The sequence below is a fragment of the Dermacentor andersoni genome, chromosome 4 (genome assembly GCF_023375885.2).
Source record: "Dermacentor andersoni chromosome 4, qqDerAnde1_hic_scaffold, whole genome shotgun sequence".
In the NCBI taxonomy this organism is placed as follows: domain Eukaryota; kingdom Metazoa; phylum Arthropoda; class Arachnida; order Ixodida; family Ixodidae; genus Dermacentor; species Dermacentor andersoni.
Window position 1 is genome coordinate 143,960,529 of NC_092817.1, and position 20,294 is coordinate 143,980,822.

The 20,294-nt window shown below is 44.2% G+C and overlaps 1 protein-coding gene across 3 annotated transcripts in view; it reads right to left on the reverse strand.

Annotated features, from left to right (window-relative positions):
- Positions 1 to 2,444: 2,444 nt before the first annotated feature.
- The window catches only part of LOC126537862 (cytochrome P450 3A2-like), a 69,817-nt gene continuing 51,967 nt past the window's right edge, over positions 2,445 to 20,294 (reverse strand). For 2 of the 3 annotated variants that reach the window (XM_050184957.3, XM_050184955.3), the window contains 6 exons: positions 19,367 to 19,436; positions 13,042 to 13,150; positions 11,780 to 11,871; positions 9,575 to 9,715; positions 9,036 to 9,198; positions 2,445 to 2,730 (listed from right to left, as the gene is read on the reverse strand). In XM_050184957.3, coding sequence (XP_050040914.1) covers positions 2,653 to 2,730; positions 9,036 to 9,198; positions 9,575 to 9,715; positions 11,780 to 11,871; positions 13,042 to 13,150; positions 19,367 to 19,436 — 653 coding nt within the window. In that variant the 3' untranslated portion in view covers positions 2,445 to 2,652. The remainder of the gene's footprint in view (positions 2,731 to 9,035; positions 9,199 to 9,574; positions 9,716 to 11,779; positions 11,872 to 13,041; positions 13,151 to 19,366; positions 19,437 to 20,294) is intronic. The other variant, XM_055074498.2, reaches the window with a different exon arrangement.

The window sequence follows — 20,294 nt, forward strand, 5'->3', positions numbered from 1 at the left end:
AAGGATTTACAAAACTCGATAAGCTCCTCAGCCCCGTGGACCCATTAAGTAGGACAGTTTTGCGCACTGTCACAGCACAAAGAAAAAAGTTGTTTTGAACAACTTGTGGCTTTTCCAACAATTGTAGAGTGTTCGTACGAACAAATAAAATTTTGCAAACGATTGTGGCCGATTACTGACCAATCTTCACAGTACAGTGGTGTCTGTGGAACTAGGCCCTGTGTAACATGAGCGAATGTTGGCGGACTACTAAAAAATTTTTACGAGAGTTGTAAAACCTAGGTGAGTAAAGGTAATGTAAGATAATATTACTGGTGTTGAATCAGCCGCCAACCGTCGCGTTGCGCATGAGATAGCATTGCCAAAACACACAGCCGGCATTTTAGGTTACCCGCTGGAAAAGCTCGAGTGAACACAATAAGAACACTCTGATAGGTTGCATGCTCCGCATCACAGTTAAATGTGCCGTGCAATAAGCTGAAAGTGCGGCGGTGATTATTTTATTGTCGTTCTTTCGCGGTGCAAATATTATGACTATCCATGTATTTTGACGGACTTGTGATCTGTGCAATGGTTACATCATCTATTTCATGTCATTATATTATACTAACGTGCACGCTGTGCGTACGTGAAAAAGTTCAGAGCAACATTAACGGACACGGAACAGGGGCCAAGAGTTAGCGCACAAGGTATTGGACAGGACCCCAGCCCCCGGGTCTTACTGAAAAGTACATAGTTCCAATTATGCTCGGACTTCGAGTCTTTGTCACTCTCAAGTTCAATGCTGGTCCCGTTTACAGTTAAGGATCGGCGCTTTAAATCGTTCTTGTAGGTTTTATTGTTTTTTTGACATAGGAAAACATTCTTTGAATGACAATTTCGCCTGCCATTTTTTTCGCATATTGAAAGAAAAAGGAAACCTAGTATTTGGTCGCTTACTTTACTATCATTTAGACTTGGTTATTCCACCGTCTACCTAGATTTAAAAGAAAAAAAGAAGGTATGTATCGATCTGAAAACAGATATTTTCAGATCATACGCACACCTTAACAAGCATGGAGTCACGAGCCCATGGAATCCAGAACTGCTGACCTATAACCTCACCGTCAAATTGTACTCCCGACCAACAGCGGGCTATCAGCTGAAAAGGGACAAAAACGAAATGGGTGACTAAAATGACACGCGCTAAGAAAAAGTATCGCGAAGCGAATAATGGACTTAAAACATCTGGAGAAAGTACAAACACATCGAATGAGTCACGATTTTCTGCCCACTGAGGTACGGCTAGCATCGCGCAGCTTTTTTAAATCTTTTTCTCGCCCACTGCGTGCGCCTTGCTTCGCGCCAGTTGTGAGCCAGGCCAAGAAATGCGAACAGTAAGACGCAGCCAGACTGCATTGTCGGTGCGCGTGCCGCAGTAGTACAGACGTCTCTTTATTCTGGCGCTATTCAGTGCAGCAGGGGCTTACTTCCTGTCTGCTTTGGAGAAAGCCGAGTGGCTTCCACAAAGTGGATTGTTCTCTTCGCGCGAAAAAAAAGAAAAGAGAGCTATTCGGTGGCATTCGTGACTTTTGGCCCGAAATGCGCCGCAGGCATTCTAATAGCGTAAAACTTTTCTGCCGTACGAGTGGGCACGCCTTCAATATTTCAACCAATGGCCCTACGAGTTATAGGAGCAAATACTACACGGACGCTCCAGCCGAATTTTCGCCGTCATCGCAGCCTTCGGCGTGAGGTTCCACAGTTGCCGTAAGACTAGTTGCCATAAGACAGTTTCCGTAAGATTTCCCACTGCACCCACAGCATAGCGTGCATGCGTGAGCACGTGGTGCCATGATCAAGCGAAAACGGCATGCTGGGGGGAGGGGGGGGCACAGGTGAGTGCGTCTCCTCCTCTAGCTTGGGTGTAGCTTTGTACGGCAGTCCGCGTGGCTGCGTCGTATCTTGGAGTTAATCTGTGGCAGGTGTAAGCACTGGGCGAGCCGAGATGACTGATAGCTGCGTGCGCGTTGTCTTTCCGCTCGTCTAGTGCTGCAGGTCTCGTAATCTGAAGTTCCTGAGACGCATATTGAAAAAGGCCCCAGAAGCGATCTCTCCTCTCTGTTTGCGCTCTTCGTCGCACCAGCGTAGTGATGGCGAGTGTTCGTGGCATTGAGGAAGCTTCGTTCACGATTGGCTGTGCGTGCGTGGCAACGTGCTCATCAATTTCTTAGTAGGAGAATATTTACTGCAGCTTACACAGCGGATTAAACTACGAACCCTAGTTTGTGTAGTTGTTTAATGCTATTGCTATTGCAATCAGTGCTTCGCCTTTTGGGCGAAGCTCTTACTTCTTTATGTAGATGAATTGTTCCGTAAGCATTAGTTAGTTATGCAGTGTTTCATGAGGCAAAATCATGTTAGGCTATGACGCTCGTTTGATAAACTTTTGAAAAAACGCCACATTGAAAGTGCAAAGAATATCGTGCTGTATTGTGAGCAACATGTTTAAAGAAGCAAGGAATTGTAGACAGGGCATCGTTCGTTCAGTAAGTATATGGCGTTGCACAGGAATCAAGTTTGCCAGAGGTCTTCACTTGTCTTCGTTTGTCAGATATTTTTCTTTCTCTCTTGCTGTCTTCCCATTGCACAGAATATCTGGTATTGCGCCCTTCAAGCTCGATAAAGCTTTATCCAAGGCCCCCTGCCAGGCGCTGACACTATAGACCGAGCGGCTAATTCCATTGATCCCTGAAAGAGAGAGAAAAAATGGCGTGATAGTGTTGATGTCAAGAAAAAAAGCGAAGTCCCGAAAACTGTGATTTGAGTTATCTACTGACACTCCGATTTATAATTTCATGTGCATGGTAACCTAGTCATGGTTATATTACTAACTGTACCCCTATTCGCGCACGTCTCCAAGAGTTGCTTTCGCTTAGTCTGAGGCTTAAGGCCCGTTACGCAGACCAAATCGACCACCTATGCGTTTATATCGACGCAGCGCTCAGTCTTAGCAGGAGAGGCCTTCGTGGAACGCCCGTCACAACGCCAATAACTCGGCACATTTTTATGTGCAGGCATTCAGCTCGCGTACAGATGCAGTAGAATGACGTCACCAATATGCTAAGAGACAACTACTACGGCGAAGCAATATGAAAAGAAAATCAAATAATACGTACTAAGTTTCTGGCTGAAAATAAAATAAAAACTTACGGCAGAACTCGTCTCACGAAGACTGTCGATGGTATACAATGAATAGCGATCGAGCAACGTAGCGACAGATTATATTCCTCAAGTTACGTTTATATAACACGTGTTGTGGTTATTAGGAAACAGTGCTGTGCTGCTTACGCTTGGGCGTCGCATTCACCAAAGCATTTACGTTTTTGATAGGAATGGCTGATAGCGCCGACTGCATGCTTGCGGTGTCGAGGAAACTATAGAACATCTACAGTGCTACTGCCCATCTTTTGAAAATGAAAGACATGACCTCTCCACAGCTCTCAATCAGCTAGACAGAACACCGTTCACCTTGAAAAAGATCTTGGTACCATGGCCTCGCATATCACAGCTACAGAAAGGCACAAAAGCGTTGCTGCGATTTTTCAAAGCTACCGCATTTAGTCGCCGTCTGTGATCCAGACTGAGTGATCGAATGATATCCCCAGTAGACCTCCTTTTTTTCTTTGAATCTTTCCGTCCCCTTTTCCCTTTCCCCACTTTAGGGTAGCCAACCGGGCTTAGTCCTGGTTAACCTCCGTACCTTTTATTTATCATTTGCTCTCTCTCTCTCTCTTCGTTGCTTCAACGATATGGGACACACTTCGATATCGTCGCACTTTGCTATGACACTCCCTTGCCAAGGTTGCCCACGAGCAAGGAGGCATGACGAAGGAATGACGAAGAAGGAATGATATCGATTGAATGGCACGCGCATATAATGACGAAGACACGACGACAATGAGATATTGTTATTTAAATTATTTAGATGTTACAACGACCGCAACGGGACGATACGAGGTCAATGAGGTGATGAAGAATGTATGGCGACGATAGCGTAACGACAACGGTATGACGATAACCCGATGAAGAAGCGGGAATTACGATGATGGCGCAAGAAAGACGGCATGACGACGACGGTATGGCAACGAATTCATGAAATCGTCTGTGTGACGACGACGAAATGACGATGATGACAGGACAACGGTGACATAATCACGAGTGAACGATGACAGCTTGATAACCATAGAATGACGAACAAGGAATGACGTTAACGGATAGACGAAGGTCGTGTGACAACGGCGGCATCAGTACAATAGGATAACTATGCTGAACTGATGACAATGATGAAACGACAATGGGACGACGACGGCACGACGAGAGTCGGATGTCGAAGTTATAATGATGACGATGATTCGACCGCGATTGAATGCTGACAACGGTGTGACAATGAATGCATGTTGACGACTGTATGATGACGCCGCAGGGACGACGACCGCATGACAATGGAATGAGGACAACCGAATGGTGACAAGTATATACCGCGATACCTATATGACGACGTGTGACGACGACGGCATGACGTGAGTCGGGTGACGAAGATGGAGAGGCGATGATGTCACGATCACGACGGCATTACGACAATGGTGTGACAATGGAGGCTTGATAGCGACTGCCGGACGATGATGGCAGGACAAGGGCGTCATAACCACCATTGAATGACGACAGCATGACTGCAATACAATGAAAATGAAAGGTTGATGTCGATGGAACTAGGAAGGGGGTATGATGACGACATGACGACAATGGGATGATGTTACTGAAGTGATAACAACGATAAAACGACGGCGTGATGACGACGGCATGACGTCGGCTTTGTGACGACGATAGCTTGGTGAGAGCAGGATGACAAAGCTGGAGCGATGATGATGCAACGACCTCGAACACATACATAGTGGCCCAAGCTATTTGGACCACTGGGTCGAAGTGCAGGGATTGACGATGGCAGCCTCGCGGTAGTCAGTTCACGAAGCTGGAAGGACGACAATTGAATGACAACGAAGGCGTGACGACGATGGCGTGACGGCATAAGGACCACTAAGGGATGGCGACGACACGCCGATACCTAGTGGTCCAAGATATTAGAGAACTTGGGGCACTGGGTTGGGATAGGAGGCGTGAGGAAGACGACATGACGAGAGTATGATATCACAAATCCGGAATGACGACGATGGAACGACCACGACGCATCACAACCAGGAGCACTTAGCGAGTGGCCCAAGCAGGTGCATAAACTGGGTCTCTGGGTCGGCGTAAGAGGATAGATAGATAGATAGATAGATAGATAGATAGATAGATAGATAGATAGATGGATAGATGGATAGATAGATAGATAGATAGATAGATAGATAGATAGATAGATAGATAGATAGATAGATAGATAGATAGATAGATAGATAGGCAGGCAGGCTCCAAACGGCTAAAGTAGCAAATAATGCTATTCGCATTAATAATACGCACTAAGCTTCTGGCTATAATCTTCACTGGCCGGCAGTGTACACCGTTCAGGGGCTCGCATGGCCGTGATCATTCCCTTCTCTAAACACACCTTATCTGGTGTATTGATACTGTTCGCACTGATAACAGGTCAATCAACCAACAAATCAAACAACCGGCTGTTGCCCTGTTTGTGTAAACGGGTAACAGAAATTGCGACTTCCGTAGTGACTATCTTCTTTAATTGTGTTGACTGTTCACGCGTCTGTATCGGGTATATCAACGAATGCATAGCAGGCCTGTCACTTTCTGCCTTGGGAGGCTCCAAGGAAAACGGCAGACATAGCAGGGAACCTAGGGATAAATAAATAATTACTGCAAGCACAAACACAAATTTTGTCTATGGTTCTCAAAAACAAGAGAAACAAACATTATTAAATTTCGTCATGCTTCGAGTATACGGTTGATTATCCGCTACAGAATTGATTATTGGAGCAATGCTGAAGTAAACTATTTAGAACTTCCCGTCGCAGGTAGCGCAATACTACTCTTCGAGCTAAACTAATCGAAAAAGAGGAGATTATTTACGCAGAAATCAAAATCCTAATTAAGGATTTTAGACATATGTAATAATTGGGTTTTAATCTAGTCAGTGTATTGTACATATCGCAACGTACGAATTTGAAACCGGTAAATCTGGAAGGTGCGTGAAATAGAAGTAATATTTTAAGATGACACCAGTTTACATCTATGCTATCTTAAAGTGTGCGACGAAATTCATTAGTGCTCCAGTTACTTTGTCCTACAATACAGAAAGAGACGTTTTGTTAAAGAGTGAGTAGAACAAGGCATTGTTTCACAACATCGAAAGCGCTTATTACAAAACTGATGCTCGATTCCAAATTTGCTGCATGATAATGCGTCCTGAAAATTCCCTAGCTTAAAGAACTTGTGAATTGCAATGTGATAATTAATTAGTTCAATATAATTTCGTGAACTCTTGTCAATTAGTCATTTATTCACTTTAATTTCTTTTTCAACTAATGCTCGCGCCCTGGTGCGCTACAGCTCAATGATTAGAATCGTGCTATCTGCCCCAGGCAATTTAAAAAAAAAATCAGTGAACTCTGAAAATAAACACTCAATAGAAAGGAGACATTGTGGCTCATAAATATAGTTGATGACAGGCTTGCTAAAATTCAGAGTGCTATTTCTAGATGTTATCGTGAGGTTGTGATGGTTGTGATCCACGAAGTTGCGTGGTGCTTTGCTTTGGTTCTCGCACAGCCAGCATGGCGGCTTGTGTGACTTATATCCCAGGCAACACAGACTAGAATAGCCGCATGTCCAGTCAGCTAGCAGCGTGTACCCGTCTTTTAAACCGATGGGTGTCCGGCAGAGGGAACCAAACCACACCCTTCCCGAAGCCCGAGCTGCATAGGTGCTCTGCCTCAAAAGCTACGTATCCGTGCCTAGCGTTGCGGTTCCAAGCCATAGCAAGGTGTAGCATTGCGCTCGAGCTAGCTCGACATGGTTTTAGCAATAAGAGGAGTCTACATGTTGGTGTGACAGAGCATGGGAGTGAACTGCCGCTGGTCAGAAGAAACGGCGCCTTGACGACTAGCAGTCATCTCACAGCGTTGGCACGATCAAAAGTGCCGCCAGCGGCGTTTTAGGCATCATACGTCGCTGGTGCAGGAAATGAGGTCGACGAAAAAGCTGTAATCCTTTGTCAGCGATCGGGGAAAAGGCTAGAAAATTTCACCATGACCTTCACCATCTCTTTCGCTCAGACCGATCATCAAGAAAGTGGCAGGAACCCTAGTCTATGTGCGCACAGCGTCTATGCTAGCAACGGGAGGCCCAGCGCAGTATTGACTCCGCGGTAGAGCCGATTGAGTGAAGCATGATGGTGCGCCTATTTGGCTTCCTCGTTTTTGCGGCCAAATGTTGTGTGTGTCGCTCGCTTCGTTGAGGTCTACGCTCCACGCATGGGCAGCGCATGCGCCGTCAAACCCGTGACAGCACAGCGGTGGCGACGTCCTGAACCTCGAATGTAATGTATAATTACAAAATAAGGCTGGTCAAACTTGATGAACACGAATGTTTCAACGAGTCAATAACCGTGATTTGATGGTGCCACTTGCAGACTACGTAGGTGACGTTTGCCCCACGACCAATATAGAGCTAAGGGACCTCCGATGAAATTTCATTAAGAAAAGGCCTAAATTTAAACGGCTCAGTTCTGATAAGCTAACAAGACCAATTGTCGAGTGTGGAAAAGCCAAACTTGGGTCACCATACCAAACGTAATGGCTTAAAATTGATAACGTTTAAATGATTGGGCCGAGGTTTATATTGTGTTAATAAAAACCTGGAACATTGAAACAGCAGCGCTGGCGATGCTGCTTACACATGGGCTGTCCTCTTCATCTCCGTCTTCTAAATTATATCAACATTACTATTCTCCATGTTAGCTTTCTAAACTAGCCCACCCTGCCCCACTTATAATATTGTGATAGCCATTATATGGACATTCAAAGCGAATTTTCGCCGTCGTCGCCGCTCTCGGTGTCAGCATCGCCATGAGGTTCTGCATTTATTTATCTATATGTATGTCATATGCCACGCCAGGCTATATTACATGCAGTATATATATGCGGGTTATATTGCCACACCATTCTATCCCTAAAGTTGCTCATGCTAGGTCTTACGTCCTTGACAAAATTGTTTCCTAAAAACTTGACTTAAAAAGTAAAAGGACGAAACAAAAACACACTTTGAACCTAAAAACTATGTAATTTTCTTGACATGACTGTGCACTATCTCCGGGATCGGCTCAGGAAAGAGGTTTGAAACATACCCGATACGAAAAAGTTGTGGTAAGGTCGCTAAGACGTTGGCCTTAATTAATACACATAAATGAAATTGTCTGGTGGCAGGATTTAAAGAGACGAGCCCTAGCATAACAGCTTAATATATAGCTTAAATTTATTTCAATTCATACTGCAACTGCAGCTAGGAGTCTTACACTTTGTGTGATATTGTAACATGTTATGGCATTCACTGCTTCACCTTGCTGGCGAAACTGTGATATTTTTTCTGTAAATTGAATGCGCTTGCTGTGTGACTATTGCCTCCTGCATATACGCGAGAAGTATAAAGATTCACGATTTGTGCAGCACTGCTTTACGTTTTATAGTCGTTTCTTTTTTTCTTCCCTCTAATAACCTCGGTGTGGCCGATGATATTAGTGAATTTATTGTGTAACTGAATCTTCAGTGCGTGTATCACATGCAGCAGCTCACTACTGTTAGCGAAAACTGTAGAGAGTAGCGATAATATGGATGTTAAGCTGAGCGTACATTATTTAAAATGCATGAATTAATATTCGCCTGGCCACACATTTGGCACATGGGCTGCTGTCTCGATTTGTAAGCCTACCACGCATAGGATGAACAGAGGTATAGAAAGACTCGTTTCAAAAGTCCTAGGGATGTAACGTTATAATATGGTGTTGACTGCACTCTCGTTCATTTAGGTTTTTTGGCGCCACTTACCATCTGGGATTCACCAAGCTCGAGGCGATACTTCTGCACAAACTTGGCGATAGTGTACTTCACCATCATCAATGCCAGCTTCGATCCTACACAGTTGCGAGGTCCTATGCCAAACGGAGCATACGCTAGCTTCTTCAGCGAGGCTTCGTTTTCAGGGGCAAACCTGCAGTCGCCGAGATGACAGCATTATCGAAAGACCACAGCAATAACAGAAACCATATAGCGAAGGGAACATGTTAAGTTGCCTCCTCATAAACCTGCCATCACAACTCTTGTAATGCAAGTAAGAACACTCGTGTACTTAAATTTGGGCGCACATTAGGAAACCTAACTGCACATATAATCTTCAGAGAATTCAGATTTTTATAAACTTTACTTTGCCATGTTGATCTGTCGTTGGAGGAAGTATCAAGTAATATCCTGCTGTTATGTGAAAGACCGCCATAACTAGATACCAATGGGACTGCTCACGCGAATCCTATTTCAAAAAGAAGCGGAACAGTCTTGGAAGGCCTGTTTTATCTCGCAGAACAGATCACCTTTCCGGATAGAACTGTTCTGCATTGGGCCAAAACTGTGGATTCGTATGCAGATGGTACGTCGACACCACAAAGCACGTTCCAGCCTTGTACTTGATTCCTTTGTACTCGAAGTCTCCTTTGGCTTTTCTCGTCACAGATCTGCGTCAGTGACAATAGAGCGTTATCACCAAGTTTAGCAGAAGCTCGTAAACCATTTAATAATAAAAATTCTGCTATATCAAATTCAATGTCATGGCATTCCGTTTTTACTCTAGTCACGCGGCAAAACGAGAACTTGAAACAACATAATGAGTTATTGATATATTTAGTCTCACTTTCGTTTAGGCAATTAGCGTGCGACAATGTGACCGGTCAGCTTTGTGTAAATGTTCAACTTCATACTAGCTGAATTAGCACCACAGTTTCCCGCCACAACTGTAAACACAATGCATCCGCTGTTTTATCACGTATAGGCTTTCGCTGATGTAACGTCCACGAACAAAACGCGTCTGAGCTGCATGTCCACCCACTGCGATGGCTTATTGGTAGCCGAGCATGAGGTTGCGGGTGCGATTTCCGACCAAGATGGCCGCATTTTGATGTTGGGGGAATAGGAAAGCGCTGGTGTACCGGGCTTTGGATGCATGTTAAAGAAACTTAGGTGGTTAAAAGTTGTCCCGGAGCTATCCGCTACTGCGTCCCTCATACTCGAGATGTTAAGGGCCACAATTTATGATCACTTGTTTACATTCATATCTGCAAACTGCAGTAGAATATGCTCTGATTGTAATCACTGCGCCATTTCGTGTTTACGTGCTAGTGAGATGAGAGATGCCGCGAACCAGCCGAAACACGCGTGATACCTGTATCGACAAACTGTAGCAAGATAAAGCTTTGTTTTGTTTTTTTTTTGCTTCAAGAAACGCTGAAAAGATTACAGATAGAAGATGTGAAACCTCAGCCATCTCTTTTGTAAAATTGCTCTTACACAATGCTACATTTGACTGAGTGGAGGATACACTTACAAAACTTCCTAACGGGGAACTGAATTAAGTTTCAAACCGCGTGCGTCTGGCTGACTTCGAAGTTCAGCCCAGAGAGGTGAGATGCTATTCCAGCGTAAAGCCAACCTCGTGCGTGTCACTTCCATGGGCATGCGCAGTGACAGCTTGACGTTTTCTTTAAACAAAGTAACTTCTCTAATCCAGCGTTCAAACGTTTTGTCTGCAAAAAGCTGCTAGGACGGGAAAGAAATCAACTCATTTGACGAAGCACTAGAGGACCGGAAATCCTGTCCAAGCTATCTTAAAAAAAGAAAGGAAGCTTCCCGTTCGTGCAGTCGCAAGTTCTGAACGGTAAACACAGTACTCAAGTAAAGAACCGCGATAAATCGTCAAACCACAGAACGCTCAAACTATTGTGCATTCTGACATTGTAATATAGTTTGTGTGGGCTATGAGACTACTGCTGAGTGGCTTCACAGATCTGTGACTTCAGCGACTGTACTCAGGAAGCGAGCTCAAACGTAGGCGCATTCACAAATCGATAAGCTTGGCTTAGCACCAAACGTCCTGAATAGTGACATCGATGATAAATAAAATGACAGCGATTAATAAATGATAATAAATAAATAAAATAGACACAACGTAGTGCGTAATTCATCTCATAGTAGAGTTGTTGAGGAGAAATCACCCTTTTGTGATGGCAGAGGCTGTTTGCTCTATATCAAAGGGACAGCGAAATAAAGTCAGATCAAGCAAACATGAGTAAATATTCGACTAAAACATACGACATTTATGCCTGATAAGTCATACACTTTACCAGTTATTTATGCTCGGTTTTGCTTAGTATTGCATGCATACCATCATTCACGGCAACTGCAGCGGATTGACTGTCTCGCCCCTTGTTTGTGAGCGGTTTGTAATAAGACCAAGCTTGGCTCACGCTACAAGGACGTGGGACGGAAGTGCGCTCTTGGAAGGCTCAAAAATCAAAACTCATACTATGTATAAAAATGTCGATTGGCTACTCGGGCTCTGCTAAAGGAACTGAGGTATTGTACCATGATTTCACGTTCAATAACTTCTTACTGCCACATAAAAAAGTAAGACTAAGTATTTGATATCGGTAACCCCTCGAAAAACCCATAAAATCTCTCAAGTCGTGTTTCAAGAGATACCTGAGTCTATCTCACAAGAAACGAAATTCGTTGAAGTTACGTACAGTAGTCCCGGAGGATACAGCCTCAGCGTCTCGTCCACAACATAACCGAGGTACTTCAGTTTCTGCATAATGATTTCGTAGTTTAGCGTACCCTAGAATGTAAAAAAAAGAAAGAGAAATAGTATCACACCGTGCGGGACAATTATTGAGCCGTAACACAATATTTTAAATCTAGCCTGTTCTAAGTTTATCTATGTTGTGAACTCCTACAGAACCTTATGTCATTGAACAACCGTTGTTTCTTGATGATTCTGATCGATCACTTGTGCATATTCAAGAACACAAGCCCCAATATCAGCTTAGCGGTTAGGCTCCTAAAACTTGCTACCATCTTTACGGTGTCGAATATTAATTTCATTGCCGCATGCCTTGTGTTTGTTTCTAAACTCAACAGCTGTAAATGCATAGATTTGGCTCGGTCAAAAAAATTGAGTGAGACCTTCTTTGAGCTTTTTACGCAGCAAGAACATAAGGCATACCACTGATTACAATCAACGCACACACTCCTTATGAAGCTCGCGTCTTTCATAAGTAACGGTTTCTTTTATGTTTTACTTATAATTCAACTGATTCGCTTAATCTATCCACGATGGTTGACAAGTTATTTAGCTGTTATTGCGATGCGAACACATAAAAGTGTTCATGAAACATACTACACTTTTCACACGAACTCATCTATACCATGCACTAATAAGAGGGTATACGTATTTGTTAGCTTTAATCTTCCAAACCAAAAGCAAATGAAATAGGAATTTTTCTTGTTAAGCAACTGTCATGGAATTTCATAGGCTACTACGCAAACATTCCCGCTTTTTACTTTCTTTCAATTCCATGCACGAGTGTCTCACTAATGCTCTACATTACTTACATATCACCTCCTCAGAAGCCCCTTCCTTCCTGCATATCACCTTTCTGACCTTTTTTTTTTTTGACCATTGCATAGCTTACAGTAAGTGTTAAACGATGGTTTAACTGCAAAAAATAATAGTAATCATACCCTGGCATTGCAGCATTTTCTTTGTTTAGCGCTACAGTTATTCGCTACTGCTTTTTACTCTGTATGATCACTTTACCGAATTCCATGCCAACAATAACCATACGAAGCGTAATAAAAACAGGTGCGCTTGAAATAACCGATTCAAACAAAAGAAAGAAATCGACGAAAATGAATTAAGAGAAGAAAGAATAACACTTCGCATTATTAACGAGCAATCTTTGTGTTCATGCAGCATATTCCGCATTCAAACAGCTGAAGAACGTACCGTTTGAGATAGGGCTTCTAGAACTTCTTCGCGGACTCTTTCTTGAATATCGGGATACTTTGCAAGTGCAAAGGCGATGTAGCTCAATGTTGCGGCCGTGCTGTCGAAGCTGCGTGAACAGTGGGACAATTGGTGTGGAAGGCTAGGGCTACAGCACGAAACAGAAACACAGTTTCTTATATTCGAGTTCGGAGTATCGTTATGAGGCTTGTGAACATTATAGGAGAGCGGAATTTTATTCAGGGATTGGAGGCAGAAAGCGTCACAGTGTCTAACACTAACAAAACACAAAGCACAGTTTTCTTACACCGAACACGCCACCAAACATTTCATGAAGAAGACATTCTCCTTGTATGTGAGATTAACTTAGGGGCGTGGTAGCATTCTACTTCTGCTTCTTATTATTGTGCATTAGTAGCGTTAGATCTGCCTACGCTGCGATGAATTCGATGGCACGTGTATTCACACACTTCAAAGTACGCTTTCGTAACCGTCCTGCGAGATTGTTTCATTCTTTTTTACCTTTTTTTTTACAGAGGTAACATATCTGCCTGCTCACGAACCGCACGAAGAGATAGCTGGATCAGTTGTCGCTAGGGACCTTCACATAGAGACAGCGCTGTCTTTGTGTGTCTGCTTCTTTCTACGTCCTTGTTCAGTCACGCTTACACATTCCATCATGAATTCACACCAACTAGCCCGCCAACGTGTTTTGACTAAACTAACCAGCATGGTGTCAGCGCGCACAGGTAAACATGAACACACATCGTTCGATGACAGCGGAAACTGTCTGTGAAAACGCTGAAGTTGGGAATCGCGGCAGCAGGCGCGAGCCAATTGATCTCCGTGCCTCTGTCACTTCAACGCGAACGAAACGTCGAAAGCACAGCGCATACGAAACTACCAGCACTACGCGCACTCTGCAAACATCGCAGATCGCTTTGAAGATGAGGCCCGCGCGGACGCGCACTTTGGCCACGTCGCAGATCGCTTTCAAAAGACACGAGCGCCGACAAATTGTCCCATACGGCGTCCGCCAAAGACGTCTACTACGGCGTTCGCGATTCGCGTGTCCAACGCAGTAGAAGCTGCGGTTGTCTCCACTCTGTACGGAGCGGCGGGCGAGGAGGACATTGAGGCACCCTAGCAGCAATCGGAGAAGAATGCCCCCCTACCCTCTCCTGACCCCCCTGCTTCGCGCGCCACAGGAGAGGGCACTAATCTGGGCGGCGTTCCACGCTAGCGCACACGAGATTGAACCGCGTTCACTGGCTCTGCCTCACACGCCTTCACTCATATGGAACTATGGTGGCGGCGACGGCAAAGCCGACGGCAGAAATGCGCCTGTAGTGTCTATATATTTGCTATCGCAATAATAGATTACTTCCTTGTTCGCTGTTTGCAGTGGTTGTGATGTCCACATGTGCTCAGGTTTCTGAAGCCAGTGAGGTCCATGCCATCACACGCTGCTCTTAGCTATCTGGTCAACAGATACGCCTCGAATCAACAGGTCGACAAGATTCTCAGTACCAGGGCTATACATCCAAGCGGAAGGCTCAGTTCGCACTTGGATTTCGGTGACTCTAGCGAACGAACTGTTTCAATTTCTGTGCGTTGCCCCTAAACCATGATAATTTTATTGTCGAATCTGTCCACATAGTGTAGCGTAGCTAGAAGTCGATGAACGAGCTGGATAGGAAGTGCATCAACATTGCCCCAATCAATGCTCCCTGAAGTTCTAGACGAGGCAAAGTTACCACCTTGATTGGAGCAACGCGTGACTTTGCGATGAGTAACTGGGGTCGTCTTGCCCGGTTAGACACGACGTTGACGACTGCGCCGCATCCGAACGGACTTGCATCGCAAAAAAAAAACGTGCGCTTCTAGCACTTCTGCACTTCGCTGATGTGATATAACGCAGCACGCTAATTGATTGCTGTTTTGTCAACGGGCTCACCGAGTCTTGCCATTCTGTTCGTAAATCTGCAGACAGACACCCATCCCAGTCACTCCGACGGGTACAGATATCTTGAAACAATATTCCTACGGACGTCGCGATGATTTCCATCGGATCGAACACTCTTGACATTGCTTGTGAGACGAACCTTTTCGTGTCTGCCTTTCCTTTCGACGTCTAGCTAACGCCAAACGCCTCCAGTCTCTGCGTATTAATGAGCGCCTGGTCGTACAACTTGCGAAGTTTTGTCACTTCTTTAGGAGAACGCACAGGTGTGAGCCTCCTGTGCCTTCAGAAATACTCCAGCTCCAATCGCGTCTTGTCGCCGAAACATCTTTTAAGCATGTCCAACGCGTCCACGTAGCACGCTTCAGTAGTAGGCAGCCGCACTATGCACTGTAAAGAAATATAAACCCACCTGGGAGTTCTTAACGGGTGATGTACCCTAAGCTTAGCAATCATCTTAGCAAAGTAGTAGGCTGTATGTATAAAAGTCGTGATCTAATACCATTAAGGCAAAGAAAGCAACATACTATGCCATTTTTTACTCGAAGCTAGCTTATTCTACCTTGATTTGGAGAACAACGACAGCAAAAAACTGAGAAGGTATTAAGCTTGCAAAAACGAGTAGTCCGAATTTTTGCAAACTACCCTGATAGGCCGTGTGACTTACCCACACGCAATCTTTTTGGCAAACATTCACTGATCCGAGCAAATCAAGCTTTTAATTATAGATTCCTCTTACATATAAAGAAACACAGACTCCATGTTGTCAGCGTACCCACTTCTCCTCGATACCCATTACGTAATCAAATCAGAACAATACCATTTACGCGTACTAACTTCCGACGTCCGAATATAAGCTATCAAATACCAACATCGTTGAACACAAGAGTTATTTTTATGCACCTCATTTTAAACAACGTATAAAAGCCTTTCTCCTACATTATCAAATTACTTATACATAAAATGCTATGGTACTAACATTTGTTATGCACGATATATGTTTATTTTAATCTGGGCTGTAATGTGAATGTACAGACAGACAAAAAAAATGGAAACATAGAATGTATTTTCAAATAGTAATTGTATAATGTCCAAACTATCTTGTTTATTTGTATTATCTACATCGTATACTCGCTCGTTCTTGAGCTATATTTGATTTTTTCATGCATTGAATTAACATGTAAGCCGAACGCGCTTGCAGCAAGAGGCCATATGGCCTTTATCTCCTGTTTCCTCTTTCTGTAACAAAGAAAGAAAATAAAATAAACTTCAAACTTCAGAACCTCCCCATCCTTGAATATTTACTCCGATGTATGGGAGCAATACAAGGGCATTCCCTCGTTTCACTCCGTTGGCTAGCTGTGGGAGGATTAAAGCGACGTGACGCGATTTTACTCCGCTTCAATGTATTGTTCTCCTGCGAACACTCCGGTCGGGGAGTTTTAAAAAACTCCCCCCGCCGAAACAAGTTCGTCACATGGCGCTGCCCATGAGGCTCTGCATCGCGCCAACGACCGGCCACGTTTGGCGGAGTCGGCAGTGCTCATGGCTGACGGTTTGTTTAAATCTGTCAAGTGCCGTTCCCTGACAGCTTTTCGTCAATTTGCTTCACGTATTTCCTTCCAAAAAGTGTTATAGGTGTGCCTGAAGCTCACTGTATCTCAGCTTCAAGTGCGTTAGCTCTGATCGCTTTGCTGACGACGATTAATGCAAGAGCAACGTTTTCAAGTGCAGAAAAAGGCTTAGGCATACATATACCTATAGGCTGCTCACCGATACGTGATGTCGGCACGGGTTTCTGATTGTTTTCGTGGGGCGTCACCGTGGCTTGTGTTCTTCAGCACTTTAAATACGACTTTTATGTCCTTGAGAGTGCATGCTCACCACATCCGGTGTAATGTTTGAAAGTACCGCGTAGCAATGGCAACAGCGGCCACTGTTCGAGCGACTACGTTCGTCTTAGTCGCACATGGATGGCATATTCCAAGTTCGTTGCGGTGCTGTGTTGCCAATGAGAAAGACCGTAGTGCAAGCAACTGTTCTTGTGTATCTGTGTACGGCTGTCCTCGTTCAAGAAAAACGGTAGGACAGAAGTATGCGCACTGTAAATAAAGGTGCTTACTTAGCGATGTGAATCGAATTGTTATCGCGCACTTCTGTTTTTATGAAGTCGTTGCTTGCGATATTGCATTAACATTATATATATATATGCTCTATCCCAGACACTGATTTAGAAGCATGCCAGCTGGCTTTGAGTGTAAGGGTTCGTTCTATAGATCAGCGATGTAGCTCCGTTTCACAACCGAGAGACATTGCTTGGGCGCTGAGCAAGTATAGTGCGGTCCAAAAATTGTATGACTACTCACTTTTCGGTGTTACGTCGGCTGCTGCAGGTCACACTCACACGCGATAAATTCTTGCTACGCTACCACTACTTCGCACAAAGCTAATGTGTCCATGAAAAACAGGCACTTACATTTTTCTTGCTTACTGTAACTAACGCACTACTTTTTCCGGCGAATGCCATCAGTGTGCGAAGCCGCTTCGGTACTCACAGAATGGCATGCTAACATTCAAAAAAATATGACATTAACTTTCTTTCTCCATATTCTGAATTAACGGTTTTGTGTTGATTAAAGTATTCTGTAAATTTCAGAGACGCAGGTCTCGTATGAGGCATCACTTGAGTTGTAATTCTCAAAACAGCACAGCTGCTCGCTAGGCAGTTTCGGGGCACACAGTATCGTGGCTATATATACTGGCAGCGTTGCTTCTTGTATGTCCTGTGTACGTTGGATGTCTTTCAACGTTCTGCATTGGGCGTCTCTCAAATGTTTATGTCTGTCATGGTTTATGTGCTTTCATTGACGTATTTTGTTGAATTTCACGCGGTCTTGTGTGCACTTTTCTGAATGTCACCAGTAGCCTCTGCAAAAAACAATCTTCACGCAAACTAACGCGTATAGGTTCAACCTGCACCCTTATTCCTTTTTGTTTACGTTTTGCCTGCTTTGTGAAACTACTTAGTTCTATTTCCCCCCTTACCATAAACGCGATATTGGCATTGCAGGATCAATAAATAATAAAAATAAATAAATGCTTCTTTTTATACTCCCGTTGCGCCTCGAAAAAACTCCGTCCAGAGCAAAGTAAAAAAAGAAAAAAAAAACACAGATAAAGAACTCCCCTTGTTCCACCTAAAAATTCAGCTCGCACTCGCATTTCCGTTTACAGTGCAGCTGGCGCCGCTCCATCTTTCGAAAATACCCTCAGGTAGTTAAATTTGTCGGTAGCTCTAAGATTTCCGTTCCAGTTGATGATCAACAGGTCAACAGGTGTTGTCAACAGGTCAACAGGTGGTCAACAGGTGTTGAGGGTCAACATGGCCACAATTAGTACATGACCGGGGTAGTTGGAGAAGTATGGGAGAGGCCTTTGCCCTGCAGTGGGCGTAATCAGGCTGATGATGATGATGATGATGATGATCTGGTCGAATTTCTCCCAGAACTCGTTAAAATAATACAGATCACCGGCGAAAGCACTAATTACCAGCTTCTGCAGCTAGTCTCCCGGCCTACAGAATGTCCCATGGCCACCGGCATGTCGCGTACCTCGATAGGCGATGACGATGAATCGGTCTCAGAATGCTGTTGGCGTTTTCTCTGGAGCTCGGCTAAGATGGGGTCGCATAGTCGTCATATTCAATCGCGGCAGCGTAATGTGGCTTTATAGTGCATCCTTAAACTTCTTCAGTTCATTGTTATTGTCCTTCATCCGCTCGTCAATAGTCAATCATTCCCGAGCATGCGCAGATGAGTTTTGTGTCTTCTTTCTTTTTTCGCCTGAGTGCTTCCTTCAGTTGATAGTCGACGCTCGTGTTGTCTACTTCTCTTCTCTTGTGTCCGTGTATGCACGCCTTACCCCTTTTTCGCATTATGAATTGTCAATCTGTCGCACTGTCGCGGCGATGTTTTCCAACAGCGAACTCTTGAATGATCTTAGTGTTCTGGGTCCTCCGCGTAGTCCTCTTCGATTTGAGCTTATCCATAGCGGCCAGCTGATCCGTATAGCTCCGTGGTTCAGGGTGGTTGTTCCACTCGGTAGCCACCAGTGGAGTCCCTTGGCGGTAGCTCCCGGCTGTCACCTCCTGAGTTCTACGGCGTCATATATAGAATGTGTCGCACAAGGAAGAGCTGTGAAAGCCTTAAGGCTCAGACAAGCCTTTATTAGCGTACACCTGAGCCCAAAACGCAAAAGATGGCTCCCAGTCTCTCTTCGAACGCGCTCACGTGTTCCCTGGCCCGAAGCTCGTCCTCTTATTTTTTGTCGGAAAAGCGCGGGGAAATGCAACAGAGTCCTTACCCCCCGATGAACACTAGAGTTGCCGTACCGGCCACTGCTGAAGACGAGAGTTCACTGGACTTGGAAGCTCCTGCGCACAAAGAAGAAATACAATAGACTTCTAGACATACTCACAGTAATGCGTAATGCGAACAGGGCAATAGGCTACTCGTAACGCGTCTTTGCTGGGGTCCCATACACCCCGTAATATGAGTAATAATTATTGCTAGGTAAGCTTTCGATGCCGGAAATAAAACAATAAAGAGAATTGGGGTTCCTAAAAGTAGCGAATTGCTTTGAATAAAGTTAATACGAATATTTCAGAAATCTATCTCCGAATATATCGATTCGAATACCGAATAATGTCGCATTTTTAAACAAAAATGAAATGCGAAATTTGCATAGAGTCAGTATGGTACAAAAACAGAGAGCGTAATTTAGTAATTTGATACATTCATTATGCTGTTCCCAACTGGGCGCCCAGTCAAGTGAGGAGCCTGTAAATAAGAAACAAGTGATTTCCGTTGTCTGGAGTACCACGACAGCAACAATAATGAATGAACGTCCACAGGTACGCGTACATTGTAGAGCACTTTGCGTTCTTAAGGGGGCTTCGAGCACAAAAAATATTCCTTTGCAAAACAAATTTGCTACAATGTATGTGTAAGGTTGTTATGATTACCGAAACAACCTTTTCATTTCCATAAGGATGTATCGTTCACCCAAAACACCTTTTTGGTGCTAAGGGTGTTATAGGCTGTCAAAACACTTGTTCTTTATGCCTAGCGCCACCGTGCTGATAATATGAATTCGCTGGTTGAAAGTAATTCAATACAGTGTGATTTTATATTGACCGGTCTGTGCCGTTTTGAGATTATTAGCTATTAGCTGACTATATCGAAACAAGCATTCTGCACAGATCTTTTGTTTAATTACGTAGAAGAGGGAT